We start from the raw sequence: 13,013 nt of genomic DNA, 5'->3' as shown, positions 1-13,013 counted from the left end.
ATAGTTCAATTACCATGAAGTGTAAAAAAACAAATCTAAATTCACCTAAAAATGAATGGCAGGTTAGGCAATTCGGAGAAACCAACAGGTGAGCTATATTTTGTAGAATCAAACTGAAAAATTCACTCCCACTCCCCCAAAACACGTGACTTGCCTGCTAGCTTTCACAATAGGTCTGCCCAGAGAGGGTCTGCCCAATGAGAGAGAATCTCTAAATAGCTCTGGGACTGGAAGACTGGTCATGCGCAATGCGGCAGAGTCTGGTCAGGTAGAAGATAGACAGATAAGCCTTTTGTGGTAAGGCCAGAATAAACAACCACCAGAAATCCTTGTGATGTAAATAAAATGTCATAATTACTTTCAAATAAATAGCCTACACTTGAACATGCACTTAATTGCACTTATATATGAATTTGATATTTACGATTGTATAGCATTCTGTTGGTAGAAAAAAAAGATCAGAATTATTTGAGGCCAACCTAAAAGGGGTAATGGAACCCACCACAAACCAGGTTTCCTGTTGAATCACACAAGGCAGAAGTCCAGGTGCACTTTGTTCCTCATCTGAGACAACCAACCACACACTGGACCAAACAAACCGAGATCTTAACACTTGTGGTATTCATTGAAGAACAAAATATTGTCAATATCCACATTTTAATTTTTCCGTTTCGTTGGAGAAGAGGAAGGATGTTATGCTTGTGAAATTAGACAATGGACGACGAGTTGCTTTACACAACAATTGTGTTCGGGACCAACCACGTTTCTCCCTGCGGTACGTCTTTATGTTAACACCCTATTTTTGACTTAAAGAAAATCCTCACTTAGTTCAGTTTCCAATTATAATCTGAAAATGTATTTCCACAGACTCAAAAGTCATAAAGGATGAGATTAAAAAGGAGCCGTTGGAGAACCTGGATCTGACCACGTCAGGTAGGTGGGGTGGGTTGGGTAGGTGGGGGTCGGGTACATGCTGAAGGTGGGGTGAGGCAGGTAGCTGTAGTACTGATGGACCCGAGATTAGGGTCAGGTACATGGCTGGGTTGGATAGGTAGGTAGGTAGGGAAGAGTACTTCGGTAAGGGTTGGTAGTTGGGGGTGAGGTAGGTCGGGCCAAGTGGCGTCACTAGGCTGTTTTATTCGGGGCTAAAGCCCCGGATATTATTTAATTAGCCACAAATATAAAAATGTTGATATAAATAATAAATAAGTATTGGTATATTTACTGGTAACTATAGAATGCATTAATTCAGTTCAGTCTAGAAGTGATGACAGGATCCTGGTCACTAATGGTAGTTAGTTATTTAGAAAAAAACATTGACATCTCAAAATAAAGTAGCCTAGTCTTTCTAGATAATCCTTCTGGCAAGAGAATAAACAGTTTAAAAACATAACCAGACTGTTTACCTCCTCAAGTGCATTAACCTATCCTATCCCCAGTCATATATTTATGCAATAGATCACGACAGGCTGTGGTATGTGCTCATTATACCACTGTATAATGAGCACATACCACCGGCCCTCCGCTGCGCGTCGGGGCCGGACAACGCCCCTTCACAGTGGTATAATGAGCACATACCACAGCCTGTCGTGATCTATTGCTTAGGTAAGGTCTGTCTCACTTGTATTACTGTACTCTGTTCTCTGAAATAACTTGAATGGAACTTTAGATGTTTGGGGATGAGCAGCAGAGCAGTCAGTTAGGTATTGAAAGCTATAATAAATGGCGTATTTTGTTTTTTTAGGTCAAGCATTATGATAAAATTTGGATCCACAATATGGCATACAAAAAAATGGCATTTTCATTTTCCCGGATGTTCATGAAACCTAGAAACGCCCCTGGTGTGGTCAACTACGTTGGGTAGAATGAGCCCTTTATATATCTTGGGAGTGTGGGACCTCTTCCACAAAGCTTGCCATGTTGCACCAACATGTTTCTACCATAGCCAGACTAACATCTCTAGAGAGTATATGCTTCATTATTTGAATCCTAATAGAAACATTACTTGTAAGTTATGACCTACGTATAGTATCAAAGACTAAATGACTTTGAAGGGTATTCAGTTGAGTGCAATCGGCAACCTTACCCCTAGATGCTTCTTAATCCTCCACACTGCGTGTTTTATCAATATATTTATGCAACTTTTTCTTCTCTCCTTAGCAAACAGGTCACAGCATCCAGCAAACAGGACACAGTTACTGCCGTTGATTGCTTCAGTCTTTTTGGGGCTCCTCTCTCTCCTCCTGCTCTCCGCGATCATCTATCTGCTCTTACACTGTCAGTCACTACATAGTTTACCCTCTATACTTCACTAGTACTGAGTACTGTGTATATATATGTATATATATATAATATTACAATCCTTCCTCAGCAAGAGGCGCTCAAAGTGAAATGGTGAGACGAGTAGAAGACTTGAAGAGAGAACGAGATGCTCTCAACTGGACTCTTAACGTCATAACTGCAATGGAAGTCTTTCAAGTCAAAGAATACTGCCCGCAAAAAGGTATTCGCAAACATATCACAAGATAGATAATTGGAAGAAAGATTTGGAATAATTTAGAAAGTCAGTCAAATACTGAAAAAAAAAATTAAATATATATATTGTTATGTTTACCATAATACTATATTTGTGAACTGTAATATTCTATATCGATAGCCTAATAGCATAATTGCCTCAGTAAAATTTTAAGGTTCATCTTGCATTTAGCGTCATAAGGCCGAAGTCAAATAGATAACTTTGGTAGATAGTGATTAAGGAATGTAAAAAGCACTCTGATTGGCTTAGAACATAGCCAATGAGGTACAGTGAATCAACAGCGTTAGGAGAGTAGAGTTAGATTAAATATCGCTATTTGGCCAAATTATGACTTTGGCTATTATTCTATGAGGCTAACGATATTATGTTGAATGTGCAAAAATATATATTTTATACTAGTGTTTAGGCCATTTAACGATATTATTTTGTATAGTGTGTATACCAATGTTTTATATAATTCTGTAGCGCCAGGGCTATGTTTGTAGTATTGTTAATACCACTGCCATTGGTTGCTGATGTGTTCCCAGCATGCTTTGCATTAAAAAGGTTTGAGAGTCCCAACGGTGGGGGGGACGGTTAGTGATTTCGGTTAGTCAATGTCAGGTGCTTGGTTAAGTTAAAGGGAAACTTCACCCATTTCCATTAATTTTTGTATCGTTAGAAACCCACTCATATTTTTGAATGGTCGTGCATCATTCCCTTATTTTCTGGAGAGACTGGAGAGATCCGTATCGATCTCCAACACTTCCTGTTTAAGATGACGCAATATGACGATTTTTGCCTAGAAGTAAATAGGAAGTGTAAGAGGGGAGGATTCTCGTAAGACTACAACCACTAGTCCCACCCCTCTATAGGGGGTGGGACCCACTGACGCTACAGACCTATTATTCTGTGGAGAAACAGCACCTTGAATATTTATTACAGCGTTTCTACAGCTCGATGCGGTTTCGAAATGACTCCGTCTTTACGGAGATATCCCTGAACCGCATAAAACGAAATCGGATTGTTTTCACCCGTTTCGGCTCCGTGTGGACGGGGCCTGAGTGTTCGTGTGTTCGCCATATATAAGGCGCTCCGGATTATAAGGCGCACTGTCGTTTTTTGAGAACATTAAAAGCTTTTAAGTGCGCCTTATAGTGCTGAAAATACGGTAATTCACCGAGTTCACCAACTAATACTCTTCACTAGAAATGTTGTGTGAAATGATTTTCAAGCAGTCTTGCGGTATCAGCTTGGTATATGGAACAGCGAGGTGTCCGATAGGCGGAGATCTAGATCAGCGGGAGTGGCCAGCAAAGCTGTGCATCGTGGTGCAGGGTGGGAGTTGTTGTCTTCAAGCACCAAAAACTCACTTTCTGCCTTTTCTCGGTCAAGACGGCACCAAATTAGAATTGTATTTTATTATTCGACTACATATAGGACCCAATTTCAATACATATTCATGCCTCCACCGGTGAAATGCTCCTTTAAGTCTAGGTGTACTCTTGTGGCGATACAATAAATTCACTGAAAGAATAAATTCACTGAAAGAATATCACGCCTCTAGTTTCGCCACATTGGTGTCAGAAGTGGGATATTCTAAAAATAAATTCCGCTTACAAAGCTGGCGATGTCAAGAAGCTGTATATGTATATCGCGAAGAAACTTCCCACCCTGGCCAGACCCAACACTGGCCAGGGTGGGACAGTGGGTTGATAGCCAGGCATGGACCCCCCAACAAGCTGTCTCTGCCTGGTCCGTGGAAACCAAGACCTACTTCTCAGAGTGGGCCTACTTGGCACGGCGTGATTGGCCTTCTCTACAGGGTCTGGTGTGCGCCAGGCTGGGGGAGAGATGTGTGGCAGTTACTGGACGTTCCCATGCCCCTTTGCAGCAATACCAAGTGGGGGCCCCCATGGAGCGGGTTGGGGTGAACATCCTGGGCCCATTCCCCACCACAGACAGCGGGAACAGTTACGTCCTCGTGGCCATGGACTATTTTTAAGTGGCCAGAGGCGTACGCGATCCTCGACAAGAGTACGATGACCACAACCGAGCGCCTGGTGTGTGAGATGTTCTGTCGGTTTGGGGCACCTTAGGAACTGCACAGCGATCAGGGGCGGAACTTTGAGGCTAAAGTCTTTGCTGAGGTGTGCAAACACATGGGGGTAAGCAAGACCAGGACGACGCCCCTCCTTCCCCAGAGCGACGGGCTAGTGGAGAGATTCAACCGGACGTTTGCCACGCAACCGGCTATCGTCACCTCACGACACTAGCGAGACTGGAACCGCCACCTACCCCTTGTCCTGTGGGCTTATCGCTCAGCGGTGCAAGAGAGCACGGGGTGCACACCATGCTCGGCAAAGCGCTGCGGACGCCTGTGGACATAGCCTTTGGCGCCCCCCCTGACACTGTTCTCCCAAAGATACCGGTCTTTGAGTACCTGCGGGACATTCAGCAGCATCTGGCAGAGGCCCACGAGTTTGCCAGGCAGCGTCAGGAACAGGTGGGGGCACGACAAAGGCAGGGATATGACCTCCGTTGCCAGGGCCACTCCTTCGTGCCCCACACCCGTGGGAGAGGGTGTGGGTCTACAATCCAACTCGGAAAAAGGGGGTCTCCCCAAACTGACGGCCAGTGGGTGGGGCCCTGTGAGGTGCCGGAACAACTTTACGATGTGGTGTATCAGGTGAAGATGTGTGCCCGTGGGCGGGTGGTGGTGTTACACAGAGACCGCTTGGCACCCTACCGCCCCCTAAAGGCCAGACTTTCTGACACCAACCCAGCTTTCCCAGCACGGCTCAACTCACACGAGTTGAGGCTACTCAAACAGACAGTGGGGGGTTGGGGCATGCGACCCCACGGGCTCACAGGCGGCAGCCTCCCTGTCGGTATTAGGACTTTGTGTGCTGAGGACAGGCGACATGCTTGTTGGGGCAATGTAGCGCCATGGCTATGTTCGTTGTATTGTTTATACCACTGCTGTTGGTTGCTGATGTGTTACCAGCATGCTTTGCTTTAAAAAGGTTTGAGAGTCCCAACGGTGGGGGGGACGGTTAGTGATTTTGGTTAGTCAATGTCAGGTTTTTAAGTCTTGGTTTACTCTTGTAGCGGTACAATAAAGTCACTGTAATAACAGTGTTTCCCCTACCATTGTTCAGGCCTGGCGGGCCGCCAGGCCAACGAGCGCCCCCGCCAGGCCAACAACCGGCCAAAAAAAAAAAAAAAATTTAAAAAGAGAATTTTTTTTTTTTTTTTTTTAATTAAAAAAAAAAAAAAAAAAAATGCGGTGTTGCGCGTGCGCAGATGATGCCCCATCATAACGGACAATCTGACAGCATTAAGTAATATCATCATTAGCATGGCACCACCAAAAAAACGTAAAAGGGATGAAGGACAAAAAGGTATTTCAAGGTTCTTCCTAAACACGGTGCCAAACGAGAGTACAGGTGGGGAAGAAGGGCGAGTGACAGGTGTGGAGGAACAAGTCAGAGGGGCAGAGGGAGGAGATCATTATCTCCTCCCAACACTTGTCAGTGTTGAATCATTATCAACCTGTGATGGCTAAGCAAGTGTTTTATATGGAAATAACCAACAAATACTCTAGCATCCCGTGAAAAATGTATAACAAATCACACTATCAGCTCTTACCACCGGGCCTAAAAAAAATTCTAGGGGAAACACTGAATAATATCCCGCCTCTGCTTTTGACATTCGCCACAATTCTTTAGTGTGTAAGCCGTGCCAGAAGGGTTGGGTTTCTTTCGGATCCAGCTGTTATTTATTTTCCAACGAGTGGAAGTCGTGGAGCGAAAGTCGGGACTATTGCCGACAGTTTCAAGCCCAGTTGGTGGTTATCCAAACACAGGAGGAGCAGGTAGGAACTCCAAGTCTCCAACACGTCATAACTCCCTACTATTTACATCAACACGTCTTATATTTCCACTAACCTATGACCGTTGGGCCCGGGAAGACTTCTGGACAGGAATTTGATTATAGCTACTAAATATCCCCAAATAACTAGATAACTCAGAAGTCAAGAAGTCTTGGGCTAATGTAGGCCTATGACATAAACGAGTACTGTTTAACAGTTACACTGTGAAACATGCTCGCAATGAGAGCATAATTGTATGATGTTTCTCAATAGGAGTTCATCGCTAACCATACCGTGACCTATAAAGATAATCGTGGTTACTGGACTGGAGGGAAATGGCAGGCGGGAAACCGGGGGACCTGGGACGACGGAAGCGAAATCACAACAACGTAGGTTACTCTCATATTAAGTTTGTGATATTAAGTGTGTACCAGTGCCATAAGGTGTGTAGTCCTATTATTATCAGGTGTGTGCACTAATACTAGCAGGTTCTTAGTCCTATTAGAAGTTACAGGTGTATAGGTGACAGTCTAAGTAGTAACAGGTGTGCATAGTACTAAAAGATTTGTATTACTACTAATAGGTGTATGTGTTCCAGGTACTGGGTGGACAGGTCTCCCACCAGGATTGGCTGTATCAATTCTCTTAAAAGGACAGACCTGCTGGCCAGCTGGAGATTAGTCAGCTGCTTCGAAAACCACCGCTTCATCTGTGAGAGCCCAGTTTTGATGAAGGCATTCTAGGAACGTTTTTTTTCACCCTGTGGTACGTGAAGGTACAGCAGGTTATACGTGAATAGTGTCGCTTTGTGCATTCATTGTGTTATCGATTGTCATTTTTCATTAATGTGTGTTTGCTAAATAAATAAACCAATTACCATGACCTTCCTGCAGTAATAATTATGTAGTTGGCATTCCTTCCTCAGCATTTATCTATGTATTTAACCATTCACATGAGGTGGTTCTCAAAAGGTTTTGGACGAGAAATTCTGTTGGGGGGGTTAGACGACTGTGGCTGTGGTGTCAAGCAGCCACTGGGCCCATAGTGGCCCTCTTTTTTTCTCGGCTCATGATAGGCCTCTGATCTTTGTAAGCCCCAAACAAAACATCACATTGTCTTGGGCCGATTGGGGGGCCCATCAAGCCAATATATATTAAAAATATATATTTTTACTGCTGCTCATGATAGGACCCCCGATCGTCGTAGGCCCTGGGGCTTCAGCCCAGGTAAGGCTGTGCATTAAGGCGGCCTTGGATGTAGATAACACAACATAACTCTATAGACAGAGATATCTCTAAACCTATCAAAGTGACTTGATTAATTAAGTAGCCATGGCCAACCAAGTTATTTTTTCAACCTTTCCACTTTTTTTAATAATATTCTTATAATCTAAATGATTTCTTCGATTTGAATTTTGGTGCAAGTTTACATAAAGTTTTTCGGATGGGAGTATTCCTTTATGGTAAACACGCCCGATTCTTCCGAGCAAAAAACATCTAAAACACGTTGACCATCTGGGTGTATATATATATATATATATATATATATATATATATATATATATATATATTCAGTGAATATTTTTTATTTTGAGGCAAAGAGATACGTTTATAATATTATGACATGTTAATTGAACAATGCACAGTGAACAGTCTTTCAATAAATTCCTGAAGGATGGACTGAAACAAACGACTGCTGACCCCGTCTTCTACTCTCTGGACTCCTTGCTCCTCTTCTTCCTGGGAGGAGCAGCGGCTTGGGCTTCCTCCTTAGTCTGCTCCTCCTCTATTATCGTCTCCTCCTTCTCCTTCTTCTTCCTCTTGGGATGCGCAGCAGCTCGGGCCTCCTCCTGAGTCCGATCCTCCTCTACGCTCCTCTCCTCCTCATCCATGTTGGTCTCCTCTTCTTCCTTCTTCCTCCTCTTCTTCTTTGTCTTGGGTTTTGGAGGACATTCCTCTTCCGTCTCCTTTTCTCCCCGGCAGGATTTTCTCTTCTTTTTCTTAACGGGTTGTTCTTCTAAGGAACACTCTGGTGTCTTCACGGCAGCCTCCATCAATTCCAACTCTTCCTCCCCTCTCTTCCTCCTCCTCCTTTCCTCCTGGGGTGAGGAGTGTGCCTCCTCTTCTAGATTACCTTTCTTTTGCTTCTTCTTCTCCTCCTGAGGCCCCTCAATTATCTCCTTCTGGGGTGAGGAGTCCTTCTCTTCTGGATCAGCTTTCTTCTTCTTCTTCTTCTTCTTTTTCTCCTGAGGCACCTCACTTATCTTATTCTGGTTAGGGGAGTCGTCCTCCTCTTCTAGATCAGCTTTCTTTTTCTTCTTCTTTTTCTCCTGAGGCACCTCACTTATCTCCTTCTGGGGTGGGGAGTCGTCCTCCTCTTCTAGATCAGCTTTCTTCTTCTTTTTCTTCTTTTTCTCCTGAGGGACCTCACTTATCTCCTCCTGGGCTGGTGAGTCGTCCTTTTCTAGATCAGCTTTCTTATTTTTCTTTTTCTTCTTCTTCTTCTGAGGGACCTCACTTATCTCTTCCTGGGATTTTGCAGTCGATTGGTCGACAGGTGGGCTTTTCTCTTGTTGGTTGTTTGGCAGTTGATTTTTCTTGCCATATTTGGCCATGTATTCTGCTTCCTGTTTTTCCAGTCTGGCCAGCTTGGCGCTCATTCCGAAGCCGTGCCGTGCCCCCCTGTGCCAGAGAGATAAGAGGGTGGTCATGGGAAGTGTAACAAAGGTGGTCATGGGAAGTGTAGTCTTTAACCACAAAGCAGGGAATAGACAAAGTGGGTAGTAGAGTATATATACATAGTCAGTGTACTGCACTGTTAATATCTGTTTCGAGGTGACGGCGCCTGCCTCTGTATTAGCCAATTATAATTGTAAACCGCAGGAAATCTTTTCCCCGATTGGTCAGGGGACGCCATCTTGCTCAGGGGTTGTTTGGTTTCAAAGGTTGCTCTCTTCTGTTTTCTGCTCCCTCGCTTTTTAAGATTCTCAAATCTCACCTACAGCACCTTTATTATAATAATGAAAATAAAGTGTGACTTGTATTCATCTATAATATAGAATATAATAATAAAATATAGAAGTGTTACTTGTGAGCAGTGCGTCCTCCACAAGCCTTCATCAGGTCAGCGTCGGAAAGCCTGTTGAGAAAATACACATTATAGCTGGTAATACATGTAAATACAAATGCTCATACTGCTAGTAAATAGCTCTGGAGTGTGTGTGGATTAGGGCTGGTTTAAGCAGCCTCACCTGGCCCGAGTCAGACTGATTACTCTGGGGCTGGATGAGGCTGCACACCTGTTGTGCATTCAATTTGCATAGGTTAAGCCAGCCCATCCCCACACGAAGGGAAAACGCAGATATTTCCACACGGTTTGGCCTCTCATTTACACGAAAACGCAGTTTTTATCACCGAAAACGATCATTTCTAAAAACTCTGGCCAAATTGGAGATTTCTGAAAACGCCGGTTATGTGTTGTCGTGTCAATGGGGGGAAACGGGGTTTCAGGTTCTGAAGCGTCACATTATGCGCCAGGAAATGCTTAACGTCATATGAGCGCCCTATGTTTACAGTTTGTTTGTTACAGGAAGACGCTCGTGTTATTCGTTGTTGATTCTGATTGGCTTGCATGGCTTTATCCTTCTCCCTACACTGCCGCCCATAGGTTTGGCATAGTTATAATGGCGCTCAACGGCGTATTTATGTGTTTTGATGTAAACGACCACTTTTTTGAAAAAGATGTTGTGTGCACAATGTTATTTTTGAAAACGGGGGGGGGGGGGGGGGGGGGAAATATTCGTTTCTATAAATACCCTGCTCATATAAACGTGGCCTCAGGAGATCTTGGCCATGGCAGCATTCAAGTTACACATGTTATGTGTGTATCATTGACCTCCAAACTCTGCAATAAACCAGTTTACACATCACCACCGTGATGCCCTGGTCAACGGGACGAGCCCAGTGAAGCCACCGGGGCTGAGGGTGGCGTGTGACAGGGACCCTGAGACTTCACCGTACTGTCTCCGTACCTGGTCATAGAGGACAGGTCCATGCGGTCGTCGTCCTCCGAGCTGCTGCTGCTGCTGCTCGAGTCGCTGCTCTGAGGGTCCGGCGGCGCCTCCCCCGACAACAGGGTCCCCGCCTGGGACACAAACACTTCGTCACGCTGGTCCCCGACGGGTTGGTGGTGCATGCAGATGGGTGTGAGGAGCGGTGAGCGAGGGGGCTACTTTTGCGAGACGCTACCTTGACGAAGCAGCCGTACATCTTGTCCTTGGACAGTGCTGCTTTCCTGGGTTTCTTGTTGGAGACGCTCCCCTCCGTCTCCACAGTGGTCTTCACCTCCACCCCATTCTGGACAAGACCAAATTCTGGTTAGATTGTAAAACGACCAGAATATAACAGAACCATCTTTCACTCAGATTATAAACTATAAAATGATAGCTGATTATCTATGCACGAATTATAAACAGATAATACCCGCTTGGTTGTAAACCATGAGATTATACTTGATCATATTATATTATTAACCTGCTCAAATTGTATAGATTATAGCCTCCCTGGTCAGATTATACTGGGTCAGGTGATGGCCTACCTGGCCAGACTCCACCTGCAGGCTAGAGGAAGCCTTGTTGAAGACGTGGTCCCACCAATGGAAGGTGAACTCTTCTGCCTTCTTGTGTCCAATCTGGAACATAAAGTAACAATTAGCACACACACACACACACACACACACACACACACACACACACACACACACACACACACACACACACACACACACACACACACACACACACACACACACACACACACACACACACACACACAAAACCTACCCCTTCTTTGTTACACTTCACTTTGACTCGGATGGCTTCTGAAATACCGTCCTCATCCCGCCCTAGTCCTTTTCCTGCGGCAGTCAGATGCACAGACACACATTGTACACCTAGTTAAACGTTTTTATACAATAACTCAACTGCTGTCTACTACTACTGCCATAAAAATGTACTTCCTTTTGTAATGTTAATGTAAAACAGTCAATACATAAAGGTGTACTCCATCTTGTCAGTACAGTCACCTCAGGGGTTGACACTAACGGTTGCCCGCTTGCCCGGGGCAAGTAAAAAAAATGTTTGGGCAAGTTGAGATTTTTTCTGGTTGCCCGAACGGGCAAGTGGATTTTGGGTGGATGTTAATATAAAAGCCATTTATTCAAATGTTTTTAGAAACAGAAACATACAAGAAACTTAAAAGTTAAAAAGACATATCTTTGCTACTACCTCTGACATTTAGTCATGCACATTTGCATAAAATCATGCAGGTCTACATATAACTTGGCGATAGCTTTAATAGGTTGGAACGGTGGACTGAAATCACTTCATGGCACGATGTGAGCGCTCGATAAATAAGTAAACAAAGAGAAGTTTGTTATTTTTTATGTGCTGAAGCTAACATTCAGCTTCAGTCTGAGCTAGGAGAATTTTTCTGAGCCCCCCCAAAACCAGGCCGGGTGCCTGGCAAAAAGAGGCCCGTTCACGATTCTGATTATAATTTGGGCAAGTGAACATTACATTCGGGCAAGTTGAACCTGACCTGTACTTGCCCGATGGGCAAGTGCTTTTGAAACCTTAGTGTCAACCCCTGCACCTGGTCCTATAGTAGTTACTATAAAACATAATAACCTGGTTCCTACTGGAATTATTATAAAACAATCTAATAGTCAGTAAATTCCTTACCTTCTGCCCAACCGTATCGAGCGAGCTGCTGCTCTGCGAATTTCATCCCTCGACTTTTCTCTGGTAGGCTGTCGGCCATCTGTGATGTTTTGCGGTTCTCTCACACAGCTCAGAATGACCTTTCATTAAACATAGAAAGTACTTTAAGAAACGGCACCGCTTTTCAGTATGCCACTGCCAAATATTTGAAATCTCTAATCTTTGATGCCAATCTTCATAAGCACAGCAAAATAAAAGTACATAAATCCATTAGACAAGTATTTAGCTCACAAATACACGCACACGACATATAAACATGACTATTAGGCCTACAAGGGGGTTGATTTACTCAGTGCTGATGTTTAGATGATTATAATGCGTTCAGCGTGTGATTTCTTTGTGCATGCATGCATGTTTGTGCATGTCCCGTTGCCTCTAGTCCCGTATGTAGTTCATAAACCCCCGTGATTACCAAATATATTAGAGTTATACATTGTAGTGCTACCCTCTGATCTGGTCAGAATTACGAAGAAGTTTATAAAAAACGTAACATTACCTCTTTACCTTAAAATGTCTTTCTTCTTGTCACATGCCACGAGTGTGTAATAACAACGACCATGCCATTGGTAGTATGGTACAATATAAATGATGTACTAGCGTGGTTTAATATTAATGTATATATCTATATCTACATATATATGCGGTATAATAACAAGAGCCACCAGTTCACTGTAGCCATGTGGGTCTTCAGTGGAAATACACAACACCGGAAGCACTCCCACCACTTACTCTCAAAGTTTGCTATGAAATTGTGTTTTATATATTAACTAAAGTTCAGAAAAGATAATTACACTTAACTAGTCAGTTTAGTAAAAAGAAAACAAGGGAGACAAATAAATCAACAA

The 13,013-nt window shown here is 43.9% G+C and overlaps 2 protein-coding genes across 3 annotated transcripts; one reads left to right on the top strand and one right to left on the bottom strand.

Moving 5' to 3' along the window:
* Positions 1-537: 537 nt before the first annotated feature.
* LOC115553515 (CD209 antigen-like protein D) lies at positions 538-7,272 on the top strand. Its single transcript, XM_030369836.1, has 7 exons — positions 538-775; positions 868-933; positions 2,161-2,277; positions 2,372-2,503; positions 6,247-6,392; positions 6,663-6,778; positions 6,988-7,272. The coding sequence occupies exons 1-7, from the start codon at positions 715-717 to the stop codon at positions 7,130-7,132; spliced, it is 783 nt and encodes a 260-aa protein (XP_030225696.1). The 5' UTR covers positions 538-714; the 3' UTR covers positions 7,133-7,272.
* Positions 7,273-7,733: 461 nt separating this feature from the next.
* gpatch4 (G patch domain containing 4) lies at positions 7,734-12,890 on the bottom strand. 2 transcript variants are annotated; one of them, XM_030369831.1, is made up of 8 exons: positions 12,665-12,890; positions 12,130-12,248; positions 11,230-11,303; positions 10,986-11,078; positions 10,637-10,744; positions 10,420-10,532; positions 9,477-9,527; positions 7,734-9,070 (listed from the first exon to the last, which is right to left on the bottom strand). In XM_030369831.1, the coding sequence occupies exons 2-8, from the start codon at positions 12,206-12,208 to the stop codon at positions 8,098-8,100; spliced, it is 1,491 nt and encodes a 496-aa protein (XP_030225691.1). In that variant the 5' UTR covers positions 12,209-12,248; positions 12,665-12,890; the 3' UTR covers positions 7,734-8,097. The 2 variants fall into 2 exon arrangements, with proteins under 2 accessions (XP_030225691.1, XP_030225690.1); XM_030369830.1 differs by having other exon boundaries at positions 12,673-12,878.
* Between the last annotated feature and the right edge of the window lie 123 nt (positions 12,891-13,013).

The sequence above is a fragment of the Gadus morhua genome, chromosome 11 (assembly GCF_902167405.1).
Source record: "Gadus morhua chromosome 11, gadMor3.0, whole genome shotgun sequence".
NCBI classification, from domain to species: domain Eukaryota; kingdom Metazoa; phylum Chordata; class Actinopteri; order Gadiformes; family Gadidae; genus Gadus; species Gadus morhua.
The sequence above is the reverse complement of the archived record's forward strand: the minus strand, read 5'-3'. Positions and strand labels throughout refer to the sequence as shown.

Coding starts and splice junctions, on each gene's coding strand:
- LOC115553515 (XM_030369836.1), top strand. CDS start 715: ATGGACGACGAGTTGCTTTACACAACAATTGTGTTCGGGACCAACCAC. Junction 6,393..6,662: donor TCCAAACACAGGAGGAGCAG/GTAGGAACTCCA, acceptor GTTTCTCAATAG/GAGTTCATCGCTAACCATAC. Junction 6,779..6,987: donor GGAAGCGAAATCACAACAAC/GTAGGTTACTCT, acceptor TATGTGTTCCAG/GTACTGGGTGGACAGGTCTC.
- gpatch4 (XM_030369831.1), bottom strand. CDS start 12,208: ATGGCCGACAGCCTACCAGAGAAAAGTCGAGGGATGAAATTCGCAGAG. Junction 10,745..10,985: donor TGCAGGTGGAGTCTGGCCAG/GTAGGCCATCAC, acceptor GGTCTTGTCCAG/AATGGGGTGGAGGTGAAGAC. Junction 9,071..9,476: donor GGAGGACGCACTGCTCACAA/GTAACACTTCTA, acceptor TCTCTGGCACAG/GGGGGCACGGCACGGCTTCG.